We start from the raw sequence: 16,128 nt of genomic DNA, 5'->3' as shown, positions 1-16,128 counted from the left end.
TGACAATCAACGAAGTAGGCCATATTTTCAGACAGAATAATATAAAGAACCATTTCCAAGCACACAACACAGATAAGGAATTTGCCCACATCTTAAGCATCCATTGACCAAGCAGTTAGCCAGTCCCAATTCCAACATTTTCCTTAAAACCCACTGGCTTTAATAACAGAGCCTCCTGCCTTTGAGGCTAATACCTGGATTTTGAGAAAATGTTGAAAAAAACTAATTTCTTATTTTGGAAATCCAATGATTAAAACAACTCAAATTTGACATGAAAATAATTATAATACTTTAATAATATTTAAGGTATTATTTTCACCATGGCAATGCTAAACAGATCCGCAGAGACTTTTTTTTTGTTTAACAAATAAAAGCATAAATTTATCTGCTTGAGGAACCAATTGATCATGCAAATGACCAAGTTACAATAAGTACCACTGAATTTGAACAAAAGTTACAACAAAAGACAACTTTGTAGCAATAACCTTTCCATATTTTTCTAATGATAGTTGCGGAAGCTAACATAAACGAGAGTCAAAAGTGTTATATATATATATTATATATATATGATCCTCTTTCAAAACGGTGACCATTATAGAAGCACTGAAACGAAACCCAAGTTTGAAAATTTGGGTGAACCTGTTTCCTGATGTGTGTGTATGTGCCTATACACTCCCTAAAAATATAGATGCTGCAAAACTATTGGCAGTGAACTTCTGAATGTAATTTTTGCACAGTTGAACAATCGAAAAGTGAAAATGGAACAGCAACCAACTTTTCAGCCACTTGTCGATTCTTCTTCGCTATCTTCACTGTCATCACTGCATTTTCACAACCAGCAATCATCATAAACATGAGAAACATTGTGACTACAGAGACTGATAAACCAAAACCGAAAAATGTGGAAATTTAGTCCAAACAAAGAACATGGGGGAGTAAAGGAGAATGGACATAAAAGGAGCATTTGGCATTGAGTTTGGGAGGTTAAAGTGCTTTTTTGAAAAGCACCATTTTAGATGTTGAAAACAGCAGTTTGGGAAAAACTGTTTTGTTATTTTGGTGTTTTTATGACTAAATTACATCAAAAAATAATTTGTAATTATTTTTTTAATATTTTCTAAATAGTAGTTTTAAGAAAGTGATTTTTTTCAACAGCAGCTCTAAAAGCAACGCCAAGGCTGACCCAAAATATGCTATAATAGTATGTGTATGTTCTTTTTTTTTTTCCCCCTTCTTCTTTAAAGGAAAAGGAATAGAATATACTAGGAGATGATCTTCATAATGATGGAGAAAGCAGTGCCACAAGCCCCTGGCAGATGCTATTATATTAAGATCATCAGCTAAGATCATTATATGAAGGAGAAAATTCAAAGTATAAGCTGATCTGGAAATTTTTTCCTGCACAAGTTTATGTAGTCAAATTCCACATAAGATGGCATCATTCAAACATATACAGGCACAGATAAAATGCACATCTCATCCATATCATAAAAACACCACGTATATATCATGCTATGCATTATAACATGTTTTAATGGGAGACAAAGAAGTACATTGTGCCTGTAAAATAGAATAGGTATTTCCAACATAGCTACAGAAATTCAAAGCAAGCAATGTCGAAAACAAAAGTAAATCTTCAATTAAATTACCTATATTCAGGGAGCTTTGAAAGTCGTCTTGCGTCCAAGCCCGTGATAAACTTTTGAGCAGACTGAACATTTTCTGCACCTGAAAACAAGAAAATGATGATCACTGGTTTCACTAATTTCCAATAGAAAAAAGCAAGAACAGAACCCCAAGTTGGGGTTGCTCTGATTCAGTGCAATGGAGTAACTAAATGAGGGAAGATATAGAGAAAAAAATGTATGAAATTTATTATTAGGTCAACTAAAGATCCAAAGAAGAAAATACCCTTTGTCAACTGGAAGGTGTGCAAGGCACATCTTTCTGCTGCTAGCCTCACAGGAGTGCTGCTGTCCTTCAAACATTCAGCAAGTGCAGAGCCAATAATAGGAACATAGGCCATAATAGATGAAGGACTTGCCTGCAATAAAATTTTCTATGTTCAAGTGGCTGGACATTCTCCCCTGAATTTTGAGAATTAAACCATTTTAACCGTTACACCATTACATACAAAGCAATAAATACATACTTTAGCAACAGTTTTTAAAGCAGATAATGCTCTTCTTCTGACTTCACTGGAGTCATCATGCAAAGCTGACACAATAGATGAAACAATATCTGCATATGCAGCGGTTTTTGAAGGATCCCTTTCAATTTGATGAAGCAGCAGCCTTCCTAATGCCTTAGTTGAGGTTTCACGAAGAGGGAACTAATTTACAGAAGTAATTGTGATTTCAGAAACTGGTGGATAAAAAGGGCATAAAATTGAACCATCAGAACTACAAATACCTTCTCATCTTGCAACCCATTCTTAAGGCAGTCTACCAAAGATGGGAATTCTGCAGAAGTAATAACAGACGAAGGATTGTGCCTCAACAAGGATGAGATGGTAAGTACTGAGCCATGCCTAGAAACCCAGCTTGGAGAAGAGGCCAAATTTGAGAGCTGCTGAAGCAGGTCAACAATCTGAGCAGCTTCCATGTACTGTGAAATAATTAGTTCAATAAGGTGAGCAAAAGTAAAACCTGTTCCTCATCCATACATGACATGTTTAAGAACTAAATGCTGTCATAGCTCCAGGCGAGTGAAACAAACACCATATCTTTTTCTTTTTTGTTTGTTTACTTTTTAGGTTCTTTTTGGGTTGGGACTGGGGGGAAGGGCCACTGGTTTTGGTGTAGTTTTGCTCTCTTGCAGGCCCATTCATCCTTGAGGCAGCCAACAATCACATTGACAAAGCTTCTGTAACAAACCAGCTCCAACTGCCCATTATAACTTTTGGACTTCTCCACTAGGCTAGACTAGTTAATCCAAGTTATTTTAGCCATTTTGACTACGTTTTGCACAATCCATGTGGGAACTTCATCCACTGTCCCAAGCCAAGCCAAGCCCACCCACCATTTAGGCGGGATGTTAGAGCTTGTCTGGCATAGAGACAACCAGTTCCAACTCTAAACACTTGACTATGTCCAGTTTATGCAGACTAAGCTTCCAACCAATAGCATGGCTAGTACTAGTAATGATGATCACAGTTACAGCGGTAATAGCAAGTCAATCTCCACCAACTTCTAAAATGTAACCCTAGGAAAATACAGAAACTGCCAGCATGTAAGGAAAATCAAGACTGTAGAGCATTAAAAGCGGACCTGTGACGTGATACCCAATATGCTAGCAGCAGAAATTCGAACTTGGTCATCATCATGATGAACTAAATCATTCAATTGACTATATACACGGATTTTGACAGCATTGCTCACACTCTTCCCAGCATGCTTTAGGACACCTTTAAGAGCCATGAGGATGGCCTCCCTCACACCACCATCTGATGCCTGACAAAGTAAAGTAATAGCAATGTCAATCAAATTAAATCAATGTGAAATAAGCAAAATGACAAGGGCTACCTGCAGACTGGACAGGAGGTCACTGACTAGAGGATCAACCCTAGTACTGAGTGCACTAAGCTTCCCAAGTGCAAGGGCAGCACTTGTACGAACCGTCCTGCATGCACAGAACATCTCATAAACATGCAAACCCCGTGGTTTATATGAAAATTGAAAATGGAAAGTTAAGCACCGCATGAGTATTATAGTTATCTTCCAACAACAACAGAACTCAAAATATAAAAACACGCTGTCAACAATACATGCTAACATGCGCAATAGATAAAAAGAAAAATAAATTCTGTGTTTCAATGCACACCTTGTATTATCTTGTAGACACTTGATAAATGTTGTTTGAAGCTGCGGAAGAAAAGGTTTCAGGGCCAAGCCGCCTTTCCTTATTATGATGCTTAATGTAGATAAAATGGCACTCTTCACTTGCCAAGGGAACCGATCACCAATGATCCGGATAAGAGGCCTGTAGTTAAAGGTCATGTAAGAGATTCCATTGAACATTGGAATGTACTTAGGTATAAGCTTTCAAAATTTGCATTGAAGACAGCCTATCTGCAACAATTACTTCAAATGTACAGGCCACAAATAAAAGCATATAAAACTGTTTACATATTAGTCTACAATCATGAGATACCATCACCACAAGAATTAATTTTCAGGAAGATTATTGAAGTAATGAAAGACAGCATAAATTGTTTTTGAGGAAGGCGTACCTAAATCTAATGCTCAAGATACTCGATGCTTTAAAGTTATTAATCCAGTGTTTGTACAAGGTTGTAGCTCAATATGATCTATATGCAATATTCTAAATTTGTTTTTTTTTTTTTTTTTTAAATTCCTTAGACTAATGCTTAGTGATCATATTCCTATCTGTTCCTAAACAACCGGCTTAGGTACAAATAAGCAAAGAAGTACGTTTCATGCTTGAGCTATCTTTGCAACTAAATTGATAGAAAAAATGACATTTATCAGTTCGATGCACACTTAAAAAGAAAAGGTAAAAGAGAGTGATACAGAACTAGTACCAGATCTCCAAGAGGGATCTCCCAAAAAAGGATGAAAAACACTTAACAATCATGAATTGAAATATATCTTCAAAATAGAGCAAATATCAATTTAATCGTCACTGAAACACTAAGACGGGCTTTTTGCAAAATAAAGTTAAAAAAAAAAATATTTCCTAAATCCTAGTTTGCGGAAAAATTTTTCCCAAACCAGGGTAAATCAGGCCTTTACCGCATTTTATAAGTGCGGTAGTCTTTACCGCACTTATAAAATGCGGTAGAGAGTAAAATTATTTTTTTTTTAAATAAAAAATTTCTACCGCACTTTAAAAGTACGGTAGAATTTTTAATAATTTTTTAAAAAAATCTACCGCACTTTAAAAGTGCGGTAAAGGGATGAGTGATATAAAAAAAATTTTTTTTAAAAAAATAAAATTCTACCGCACTTCAAAAGTGCAGTAGAATTTTATTTAAATTTATTTTTAATAATTAAAATATTAGATTGAAATGGAGACCACTGTACTTTACGCTTTACACATTACCGCACTTTTGAAGTGCGGTAATGTGTAAAGTTTATTTAATTATATTTATTTATTTAATAAATATTATTTAAATTATTTAATATATATTTGAATCACCACGACGTGCATGCATGGTGCATGCATGGTGTTACGTATTACGTTACGTATTAATATAATTATATTAAATAATTAATATAATATATATTAAATAAATAAATATAATTAAATAAATTATATATAATTATATTTATTTAAATATTTTTTAATATAATTAAAATTTAATATAATAATAATCATATATAAATTTATTTTAATAATTAAAATTATATATATAACATTATAATTATATTTATTTAAATATAATATCATAATTATATTTATTTTATAAATAATATCATATATTTTATTTATTCATAGAATTTATTATTTTTATTAAAATTATATTTATAAATAATATTTAAATATTTAAGAATCATAAAAATTTAAAAAAATATATAAATAATTAAAATTATAGAATGTAATAAAAATAGAACAATATAATTATAAATGATAAAATAAAAAAAATAATGCTAATGATGTCCCAAATATAATTTATTTAATTATATTTATTTATTTAATATATATTATATTAATTATTTAATATAATTAATATAATTATATTAATACGTAACGTAATACGTAACACCATGCATGCACCATGCATGCACGTCGTGGTGATTCAAATATATATTAAATAATTTAAATAATATTTATTAAATAAATAAATATAATTAAATAAACTTTACATATTACCGCACTTCAAAAGTGCGGTAATGTGTAAAGCGTAAAGTACAGTGGTCTCCATTTCAACCTAATATTTTAATTATTAAAAATAAATTTAAATAAAATTCTACCGCACTTTTGAAGTGCGGTAGAATTTTATTTTTTTTAAAAAAAATTTTTTTATATCACTCATCCCTTTACCGCACTTTTAAAGTGCGGTAGATTTTTTTAAAAAATTATTAAAAATTCTACCGCACTTTAAAAGTGCGGTTGAAATTTTTTATTTAAAAAAAAAAATAATTTTACTCTCTACCGCATTTTATAAGTGCGGTAAAGACTACCGCACTTATAAAATGCGGTAAAGGCCTGATTTACCCTGGTTTGGAAAAAATTTTTCCGCAAACTAGGATTTAGGAAATATTTTTTTTTTTAACTTTATTTTGCAAAAAGCCCCACTAAGACTTGCCAACTAGGCCATTTTTCATGCAATTATTGTTTTCTAGAACCTTATTTCAGATCAACATTTAGTTCGAGTATAAACAACTTTATATGTTTGGAAGCTAGGGAAATATAGGAAGGAAACGAAGGATGAGAAAAAAGGTGAGATTGATTTCACCTTGTTTGAGGAATGGAAAGAAAGTGAGCAGGAAAAGACTCAATTTCTTCAGGAATACAAAAATTTCCATTTCCAGATTGGAGAGCAAAAATAAGAAAAATTCATAAATTTCACTCATTTATCCATCATAATTTGGCCTATACAACACCAAAACTGTAATGTAAAAAAATCTTTTCCCTACTTTTTTCCTCCCATCCAAACAAGAGAGGGAAGATAACATTTTTTTTCTTTCCTCTGATAGGGAGATGGATGGAAGAGCAATAGAGCATGGAGAAGTTTCTTCCAGACTGTTACAGCTTGAATTGGGTAACTGGAAAGGGATTAGTTGGGGAGAATTACTGGCATCTGGGAGCACGCAACGAAGAGAAACGAGTACAGATAGGGTGATGTGCTCGGTTGCCTATCCAAAGCAGCTGGAATAATCAAGAAGAACATGTTGAGTAGTATTCGCTTGAGTCGGCATTATTGCCGAGTTAGGATTCTCTTTGAAACTTTAGAGAACCATTATTAGTGTTACCGTCGTTTGGCTGTAACTTATTTGGCAATGAACTATTTCATTACCAGTTCTTGAAGTTGCAGTATAAAACCAAATGATAATAACACTAACATAAAATAAAATGGTTTTCCAAATATTCAAAAAGAATCCTGGCCCAGCAATAACACCGTACATAAGAATGCTACTCCCCGTGTTCCGTCTCATTATTCCAGCTTCTTTAAATATGCTACTTAGTACATGCTCCCTTAGCTGCCATCCTTGCTTTCTCCCCGCTGCCCATAATTCTTTCCAACTGATCATGTTCCAGCTGTAATATTCTAGAAGAAACTTCTCCATACTCCATTGCTCTTCGATCTATATCCCTACCACTCTCCCTCTCATATTTTGCTCTCTAATTTTCCTTCTGTTTTTCCCTATTCCAAAAAAACAACGTACAAGTCAATGCTACATACCCTGTGATTGGGATGACAAATTCCTTCAGTGCTTGTTCACTGGTTACTTCAATAAGCTCCCCAAGGCCCAATGCTGCCTGCTCTCTTAACTCAGCAGAGCCACTGATTAAGCCCTAACAGTGCAACAAGATATTAGAAACTGATCTTACTCATTTAATCAACAATTCTCTGTCGCCCACAAGGCCAAAAGTAAAAAATGAAAAGCAAAATAAAACAAGAAAAAAAAAGTAGAACAATTAATAATAGGATTATCAAGGACCAAAGGACTTTAAATTGTATTTAAAATATGTCATAATAAGTTAATAAAAAAATCAGAAATGCAAAAAGAGAAACTCATGAACCACATCTCGAATATATTCAGAAATGAGGAGATGAGAAAATAAAATGTATAAAGCTTGCTAGCAAGTGCTTGAAATAGTTCTAATTAAAATGGCATGGGCAAAAAATTGAGTTTAAAATGTTAAAATAGAAGTGAGTTATGATCTATTGATAGCATTCCATGTACTCATGTACCTTCCATTACAAATCTGAAGTTCTATTATACGGAAATAACACAAGTTAATAAAAATTTAGTATTTTGTGTTTTGCCTCTCTCCTCTCTTCCTTTCTCCTATCATTCTAAGAACTTCACACCCCTAAGCCTGTATCCTTCCTACCCGCAATCAACCTCTCCTCCATCTGGATGCTCAAACATTTTCCCAATTTTATGAACACCCCTTATAGCACTCACCTTCAACCTTTTAATCAACTTCATATCTCCTCTCCAATTTTACCAGCATCCTCATTCTTTGCAACAAAACCAACCACACCTCATCCCTTGTACTCTTCAACCTTTACTCAAATCAACAAGTCCATAAGCTTCGTATGTTGATGGATAAAAAAAAGTCCATAGATTTGTAAGAGATATAAGGACACAGGTAATAAGCAAACCAACGCTGGTTCCCTAACATAGACTTCGATGATTTGCTTTGTCCTTATTCTCATTTCCTCCATTATCATCCTGTATCACTTCCCATAGACTCACACTTATTTATACATCAAGTGATTTCCATTTTAGAACTAGATGAAGAGAAATTGGAATCACAAAGATATGGAAGGAGTTGTCAAATTGGACAAATGAAATACCAAGTAAATACCACTTTGATGCTTGCAACTCTACCACACACTCCTAGTATCACCAGGTTTCTCTCTTTATCTTTCTCACCATTCCTTATTGGCTTCTGGGTCTTTGTACCTAAAAACTATGATCTGGCTTCTGGCTTTTAATTCATTAAGGTGCTTTTCATAAGAGTAAAGCTTCACTCAAGAATCAATCTTCTCAAATATTGGAAAAGCATTCATACGCAGAGCATCCCAGGGAAGAAACATCTTTGTACAAGAAACTATGGATTTTCATTTGTACCAGCCAAAACCAGTTTAGTGATTTGTTAGTTCTTAGTTGCTTTGAGATTTCTAATTTTGTGAATTGCCTCCACTTCTCCATACTTAAAGTGCATGTCTGTTGTTTGACGAAATGCCTAAAAGAATGTTCTGTTGTGCAAATTTTTCTAGTGGGTTTGAGAAATTGATGATGAGAGTGCCAAGTTGCTTAAGGTATTTCTCAAGTTAATCAAGGGCATTATAGCCATTTCATTCTTCCTTAAAGGCAATTTTAACAAAGGAACCTTTAATTTTGACGGTTACAAAACTTATAGAATAAAGAATTCAGTTTTAAAAAAATAGAGGGACACATTGATTAAGTATGCCAGACGTCTAAAAACTAATTTTCCCTAATAATAATGTGAGAAATGCATACTTGGAGAAATATTGGAAGCAATGGCTGAAGAGCTTTTGGAAGACAGAAACCAGGAATTACAACTGGACCTCCCTGCAAATTAATAAGAATAGGATCCTAGTTAGTTAACCAATCACAAGTTGGAAAACGAATGAACATCTTAGATGCACATTACTGGGATGTGTATAAAAGAAACATTATGATTTCTATGATAACGTGCAGAATTGCAACCACCAACCTTCTTCTTCCTACGCTCTTTATCTCTGGATGTGGATACAGCATCACGCACCAGTTTTATATAAGAAGGAAGTACCTCCTTAGGAACTGAGCTAACAACCCTTGATAAGGCTTCCCAAGCAACCTATCAAAACATAACATTAAATACCATATATAGAATTAGGGAGGAACCTTAACAAGGTTCGATAGCTACCGCAACAGTTGCAGAATCTGTATCACTTAGCAAAACAATCAGTGTAGACATCATGTTTGGAGCTTCATCAACCAAATATAACTTGCTGTTTTTGAAGAAGTAACCTATCAGATATGATGCACTTCTCCTGACAGAAGCCTACACCATGAGGTCAAAAACCATAGTGAGGCATGAGAGAGACAGACAACCAAAAAAGTTATAAAAGCCTTAACACTAAGGACAACTTGGAGAACATACTGTGCTATCTCCAACACCTTTAAGAAGCTCGGCAATCAAATACTCAACACCATCCTCATCTATGACCAAGACCACAGTTTCTGCAGCCTCCTTTGCCAAAGTTTGAACATCCTGCAAGATCCACAAATGGTAGGTAATCTAATAGAATAAACAGCACATAAGATGATATTCTATATAAAGGATAAACAAACTCATTCCAACAGGAAATTGAGACGTTGAGTTTATATAAGCAAGATATGTAATTAATAAAATAAAAACAGTTGAGTTTGGAATATTAGTTGCCCACCTTGTCATCACCACCCATTGCAGATAGTAATGCAGGGAGAACAGTACCAAGATGAACATTAAGCCCAGGTCCTGCGACATCTGCTAATGCCCCTAGAGCATGCGCATTGAAGGCACTGCACACATGCCAAGTTTCAATAAAATACACATGCTAGAGAGAGAGTTCATAGCAAGTCAGTTGAGAGAATACATACGAGAGGGGAAGGTGAACCAGCTTGGGCAAAATGTGAGGCAATACAGCAGCTGTCCTGACACTGAAATTGACCAACAAAAGGGCAGCAATGTAGCACTTGGAAAAGTATAAGATTATCTATTAGAGACTTGACAATACATATCTTCCATGAGTTTTACCTTAAAATTTGTTTGAGGCCATCAAGAGCAGTATCAGAGGTTTCGTCATCCTCCAGAGCATGCAGAAGCGTTGGAACAATTTCATCAATTGCTTGCATTCCAGCACTCTGAATCATATGGCAGCTTTAAGTCTGTTCACCTTGTAAATTGATATTTAAACAGAATCAAATGAAACCAGAGACTGGTACCTTGTACAGAGTGCTGAATGCTAAGCCTGCAGACTCACGAACCTCAGGAAAGCTGTTGACAGAAATTAAGAAACATTGAAATTTCTCATAAAAAGTTTGGAGAAACACACTTGTAGAACACTCATATTACCTATCACAGAGGGCTGTCCTAATTGTGGGGATGAGCTCGTCCATGAAACTTAATAACTGACTCTTCCCAGCACTTGCCATTACTTCACTCAGACCAATGCATACACCCTGTCACACAATTTAATATTAAACTTGGGAAGCAGGTGTGCATATATACAGTTTAATATTATTAATGTTGATGACATGAAGCCAAGACCCCCCACCCCCACCCCCACCCAAAAAAAAAGGCAATGTGGGGATGAGCTCGTCCATGAAACATAATAACCGACACTTCCTTGCACTTGCCATTTCTTCACCCAAACCCCACACCATTTAAGATTAGAAAATACAAAGGGGTGTATGTACATTCAGTTTATTCTAAACCAGGAAACTTAAAGATTAATGTCAATAACACAGATCCAAAACTCAAAAAAAAAAAAAAAAAAAAATTCTTAGCATCCTGCACTATAGTTGCATATTAAAATTATTACTTGTCTTCTGCCAGCATCAGGATCCTTCAGCCCTTGGGACAAGATCGGGATAATCAAAGGAAGTACTCTTTCACCAAGCTTCCGAACAAGTTCACCCAATGACCTTCCAGCAACCTACATCACAATCAAATTCAATGGTGTAAACTTTGTAAATAGTAAATCAGAAAATTTCAAAGATGGATGGAGGCACAAACCTGCCGCCTTTCAGATGACGACGAAGCAAGAGAGGATATCAGGGTATTCATCAAAACTGGCATAATTTCTTTAAGAGTCTTTGGAGTATTTGCCACAATAGTTTTCCATACATGTAAGGCAGCCTGAATAGACAGGAAGAGAGAGAGAAAGAGACAAACTTAGCTGCATTTACCAAACAAATGTACAAGAAGCAAATTTCAAATCCATTCACATCTGTTAATAAATAAATGAAGTGGCCGCTACCTGACGCACGGATAAGCTCACATCAGTCCTAACCATATACAGTGCTGCAAGAACTTCATTACGTTTATCTCTTCCTAAAACCTCAATAATTGCACGCCCATGTGCTTCTGTGCTAGCACCTTCATCATCACTACCACCCTCAAGCAAAGCTTTCCCAGAAGTTCCAGCAACCTAGACAATGAAACAATTAACTTTAAAGGGCTGTTGATGGGAATATTTATATAAACACAAAAAAGTAAAGTGGTGTAAACCTTAAATAAGAGATCTCCTAACAATTCAACAGAGCTTTGTCGGATACGCCAATTATCATTAAAAATGCCATCCTCAACAGCTGGAAGCAGAAGAGGCAAGGACCTGTGGATGAAAAGAAAGATAATAAAGTAGAATTCACCAGAAGAAATTTCCATTATCCTGGCAATAACCGGAAATATTCAGAAACATTCAGAAGAGATCCAAAGCTTTGGAAGACTGTATTTTGTTGTCTTAATAGAATTTCTCCATGCTCCACTAGAAAGACAAGAATCAACTTTTTAAAGAATCCATAAGTTGTTCAATACAAGTCAAGTGATTAAGAGAAGGGAACAAGTCTGCTTTCACCCATCAAATTCAAATGTGATTTCCTTAGAGCAATGTCCATATATTTTCAATAGCAGAACACCCGGAAAAGTGTATATTTTGAACCTACTACCAACAAAAGAAAAGGACAGTAAATATTGAAAGATTGTATTACGTTGTTGCATAGTGCTCAACAAGAACATGTCCAGCACCTAATGCTGCATCTCGTACAGATTCATTCTCATCAGCAAGACCTGTAAGGGTATAAGCAGCCACCAATCAAAAAATACATTAAGAAAACAACTAACAACAAAAGCCGACAGAACCTCACCATCCAAGATAGCAGGCAGCACCTGCTGCAAATAGTTCTGGAATTGGATACCCAATGACCTCGGCAAATACTACAAGTATACACGAAAGGAAAACTCATCACACAAGGCTCTTGCAGATAAAATCCCCGCATATATATATATAAGTATTTACCTTGAAAAGTGTCAAATATCCATCACGAACAGATGCCCTCTGATGAGAACAGTTTCGAATGATATCAGGAAGTACAAGCTCAAAGTACTCCTTTCCAAGTGCAGCTAAAACCTGGAGGATTGACAAGAAAGAAACTCTATCAATTACAAGCAAAAAAGAGAATTTCAAAACTGAAGTTCCCAATGAAAGGTCACATGAAACCTAGATGCATAACAATTATAATATGATCATAGCAGTTGCAAATTTACACACTTTGTTAGATATCAAATATGGTCTAGTTGTCGCAGTTAATGGAGAAAAATATATTTCCCAAGAAAGGAAAGCAAAAGCTAAAGTATCTTAAGAAGTATAACCTCACTCAACCCTTGAGCAGCTCCGGAGCGCTCAACATTACTATTATCAGATTTCAATGTATCAAAAAGCCATGGAACAAGATCCGGGAAGTTTTCTTCTCCCATTCCTCTTATAAGAGAACCAATAGCCCTTGCTGCAACAGATCGAACTTCTGGAATTGGATCCACAAGAACCTGTTTTTATTTAGCACAAAAACAATGGTAAATGCAAGTCATAAAAGGACAAATCATATTCATATTCATCATTCATCAACGTGTGAAATGATAGTTAAAAAGGGACCTTTTTTACTTCAGGAAGAAGCAATCCTATATAAGGAATCATATCCTTTGGTTCTGTCACTAAAGAACACATATTCCCAACTATTTGTGCAGCTTTCTTTTTAGTTTCAGCACTTCGCTCCCTTAGCCCTCTATGAACTATTGGTACCAGGAGTGCAAGTGAAGGGGCATCAATGGAATTGACAAAAGTTGTCTGCAAAGAAATGAAAAGCATATGACAAATGAAGATAACAACTAATAAATAAATCCATAACCTTATATGGATGAGAATTTCTTTCCTCCCTTCTTTTTATCAATAAAGGCTTACCTGGAGGAGAATGTCAAGGGAATACTTGGTATAGTCATTGGGGTCTGTAAGGCCCATGAGAAGTGTAGGGACAAGGGAAGATATTTCCGGATTCTTTATAACACTCCCAACCTAAGAATCACACTAATAATATTATGTACAACTTAATTGTAAAAGCAGACAATACAAAACAAAATAGAAGATCAATATAACCTGCTGAAGTGCCATTTGTCCTGCTGACTGGACTTTGGGATGAGTGTCAGTTAATACCTGAAATTACAAGAGAAATTTCCAGTCGAGAGGATCTACATTTATTTTAAAAGCTAAATTACCAAGCATATGTTTATATTTAGAGAAACCTCTGTCAGTTTTGGCACAATTGTGGGGAGACACTGTGACAATTGCTGAGGAGCACAGTAAGCCATTGCACCAAGAAGCTGTACACTGCTCTGCTTTGTCCGCCAGGCTTTATCCTCAAGGCCCTGAATAAACATGCATTTATAAAACATAATGGTCAATTCAGCACTCTGGGATGACTGAAGTTCCCCCACACAATTTTCATAGTATCAGAAAAGTAGAGAAGAAATTTTATATCTTAATAATAATAACTAATAATAACACTCCATCCCACAAAGATACTCTTATTTTCCTTTTATCTGTCCCAGACTATAGGGCAGTTTCCTTTTTGAGATGGCAATTTATATATGCAAAAGTAAAATTTATTAGTTTCAAGATTGAGCAATACAAGTGAAGGATATATTCTAAAAGATAGATTTACTGCCTTAACTATTTTAACTATATTTTTTTAATCCATGCAAAAATAACAATAAGCTTATCTTCTTGGAATGGAGGGAGAATAAAATATTATAAATACTGTGTAAAAGATATGCTAATGTAAGGGTAATATGTAAAAGGATAATAGTACTGTTTTGATTTCATTATTGAAAGAATTAATGCTAGTACATAAAGATAGATTTATCGTTGTATGCGATCAATATAGTGTGTTTCTATTAGTTGACAGATTCTGTATACATTCAGACATGAAAGGTAGCCATAGTAATTGGATAGCATCATTCATTTGGTTCCAACTGTTTGCAAAAGTGATAGGCTCAGCATAATTAATCGAATTATAATCACCAAACTGCTAACTTATGTATTTTAACAAGGGTAATAAATTTATCTTCACAAAATAGCAATTTAAACAGGTTCAATGATTTCAGTACCCAGTAACGTACATATCATACATGAAAATGCCCAAAGTTTAAAATACAAATTAAGCACCTTTAGAAGTGATGGAAGAACAAGCTTAACCCCTTGCGCACTAAGTTGAGACATCATTGCACGAGCAGCACACTCAGCAGCTTCACGAACAGCAACCACTTGATCAGAGAAAGAAACCAGAAGTAGTGGTAATATTAGAATCACATACCTGGACCAAAAGGGGAAACAAACAGATCAGTTGAAACAAACTCATACTACACAGAGATAATTTTTTACCACAGTAATGTAATACGTACGGTTCAAACAATTTTCCAAGCTTTTCACAAAAGCATTCAAAAGCCAGAAGAGCTCCCTCACGAGACTTTGCAGAATTCCTGAAATTTGAAAGAAATTCAAGTTCATTCAATGCCATAAGTTTTACAAACATAAACAAGAAGGTCCACAACCAGGGATGACAATTCGATTTCTGTATTAGGAGGGACCCTACCACATTTTTTCATGGTGACATGTAAAAGAACCTTATTAGAAGTAAAAGGAGCCAGTGCATATGTCCAAAAAAAGAATAAAAGAAAGGGATCCATAAACACGAAAGGATCTACAAACACAAAACGAAAGAGAGTGCATGTAGAGGATAAACTGAGAGAGGTAATTAAGATGGTTTAGCAGTCCATGTAGCACACAATGGGGATAAAAAAGTTGAGGATTGATTAAGGTGCTTTAGTCGTGTCCAACATAGAGTATTGAATGCCCAATTAATGGTGGAAGGAGTGAGATGGAGAAGAGAGAGACGTAAAATAATATGGAGGAAAGTAATATCCAAGGATTTACAATTTTTCGATATTGTTCCAGAGTTGTTTATGTTACAAGAAATTGGCCCCAAAAGATAACAGAAATATACTACTGTAACATGCACATTCATGATAACAGTGGGTGATAGCGTAGCCCGTAGCACATTAGAACCAAGACGAGAGCTAAATAGCATTGGCCCAATACCCCAATACCCACTGCTTAAGTGCTTGCTTAATAGTTCAAGAATCAATCTCTGGTACCCCTTTAAGAGTTTCTGATGTACCAAAATGAATAATCAAGGAAATAATACCTATCAACAAGACCTTCCCTCAAGGCAGCAATAATACCATAATTCTTCAGGCAAGATATTCCAAATCCTTTAACCACTCCAGCAAGTCCAAAAGCTGCTCCACGGCGTTCACCATATTTGTCACTCTTCATTAGTTGATCCAACAGTCTAGAAATAAGTACAGCTGCATCATCCTGATGCA

The 16,128-nt window shown here is 35.0% G+C and overlaps 1 protein-coding gene across 2 annotated transcripts in view; it reads right to left on the bottom strand.

Annotated features, from left to right (window-relative positions):
* Nucleotides 1–265: 265 nt before the first annotated feature.
* Nucleotides 266–16,128, bottom strand: part of LOC110623031 (protein ILITYHIA) — a 33,899-nt gene continuing 18,036 nt past the window's right edge. Inside the window, exons 28-60 of one of the 2 annotated variants that reach the window (XM_021767855.2) lie at nucleotides 15,948–16,120; nucleotides 15,145–15,222; nucleotides 14,909–15,056; nucleotides 13,987–14,109; nucleotides 13,841–13,897; nucleotides 13,649–13,759; nucleotides 13,343–13,534; nucleotides 13,063–13,236; nucleotides 12,710–12,820; nucleotides 12,558–12,627; nucleotides 12,402–12,480; nucleotides 11,923–12,025; nucleotides 11,672–11,842; nucleotides 11,428–11,550; nucleotides 11,234–11,347; nucleotides 10,765–10,871; nucleotides 10,635–10,686; nucleotides 10,447–10,553; nucleotides 10,290–10,349; nucleotides 10,097–10,211; nucleotides 9,811–9,921; nucleotides 9,574–9,711; nucleotides 9,382–9,504; nucleotides 9,165–9,236; nucleotides 7,370–7,482; nucleotides 3,823–3,981; nucleotides 3,525–3,621; nucleotides 3,270–3,452; nucleotides 2,413–2,607; nucleotides 2,153–2,332; nucleotides 1,912–2,044; nucleotides 1,650–1,728; nucleotides 266–821 (exon numbers count right to left, since the gene is read on the bottom strand). In XM_021767855.2, the coding sequence (XP_021623547.1) occupies nucleotides 779–821; nucleotides 1,650–1,728; nucleotides 1,912–2,044; nucleotides 2,153–2,332; nucleotides 2,413–2,607; nucleotides 3,270–3,452; nucleotides 3,525–3,621; nucleotides 3,823–3,981; nucleotides 7,370–7,482; nucleotides 9,165–9,236; nucleotides 9,382–9,504; nucleotides 9,574–9,711; nucleotides 9,811–9,921; nucleotides 10,097–10,211; nucleotides 10,290–10,349; nucleotides 10,447–10,553; nucleotides 10,635–10,686; nucleotides 10,765–10,871; nucleotides 11,234–11,347; nucleotides 11,428–11,550; nucleotides 11,672–11,842; nucleotides 11,923–12,025; nucleotides 12,402–12,480; nucleotides 12,558–12,627; nucleotides 12,710–12,820; nucleotides 13,063–13,236; nucleotides 13,343–13,534; nucleotides 13,649–13,759; nucleotides 13,841–13,897; nucleotides 13,987–14,109; nucleotides 14,909–15,056; nucleotides 15,145–15,222; nucleotides 15,948–16,120 (3,894 nt within the window). In that variant the 3' untranslated portion in view covers nucleotides 266–778. Of the gene's footprint in view, nucleotides 822–1,649; nucleotides 1,729–1,911; nucleotides 2,045–2,152; nucleotides 2,333–2,412; nucleotides 2,608–3,269; nucleotides 3,453–3,524; nucleotides 3,622–3,822; nucleotides 3,982–7,369; nucleotides 7,483–9,164; nucleotides 9,237–9,381; nucleotides 9,505–9,573; nucleotides 9,712–9,810; nucleotides 9,922–10,096; nucleotides 10,212–10,289; nucleotides 10,350–10,446; nucleotides 10,554–10,634; nucleotides 10,687–10,764; nucleotides 10,872–11,233; nucleotides 11,348–11,427; nucleotides 11,551–11,671; nucleotides 11,843–11,922; nucleotides 12,026–12,401; nucleotides 12,481–12,557; nucleotides 12,628–12,709; nucleotides 12,821–13,062; nucleotides 13,237–13,342; nucleotides 13,535–13,648; nucleotides 13,760–13,840; nucleotides 13,898–13,986; nucleotides 14,110–14,908; nucleotides 15,057–15,144; nucleotides 15,223–15,947; nucleotides 16,121–16,128 lie in introns of those variants that run through there. The other variant, XR_002489218.2, reaches the window with a different exon arrangement.

This window comes from Manihot esculenta, chromosome 9 (genome assembly GCF_001659605.2).
Source record: "Manihot esculenta cultivar AM560-2 chromosome 9, M.esculenta_v8, whole genome shotgun sequence".
Classification (NCBI taxonomy): Eukaryota; Viridiplantae; Streptophyta; class Magnoliopsida; order Malpighiales; family Euphorbiaceae; genus Manihot; species Manihot esculenta.
The sequence above is the reverse complement of the archived record's forward strand: the minus strand, read 5'-3'. Positions and strand labels throughout refer to the sequence as shown.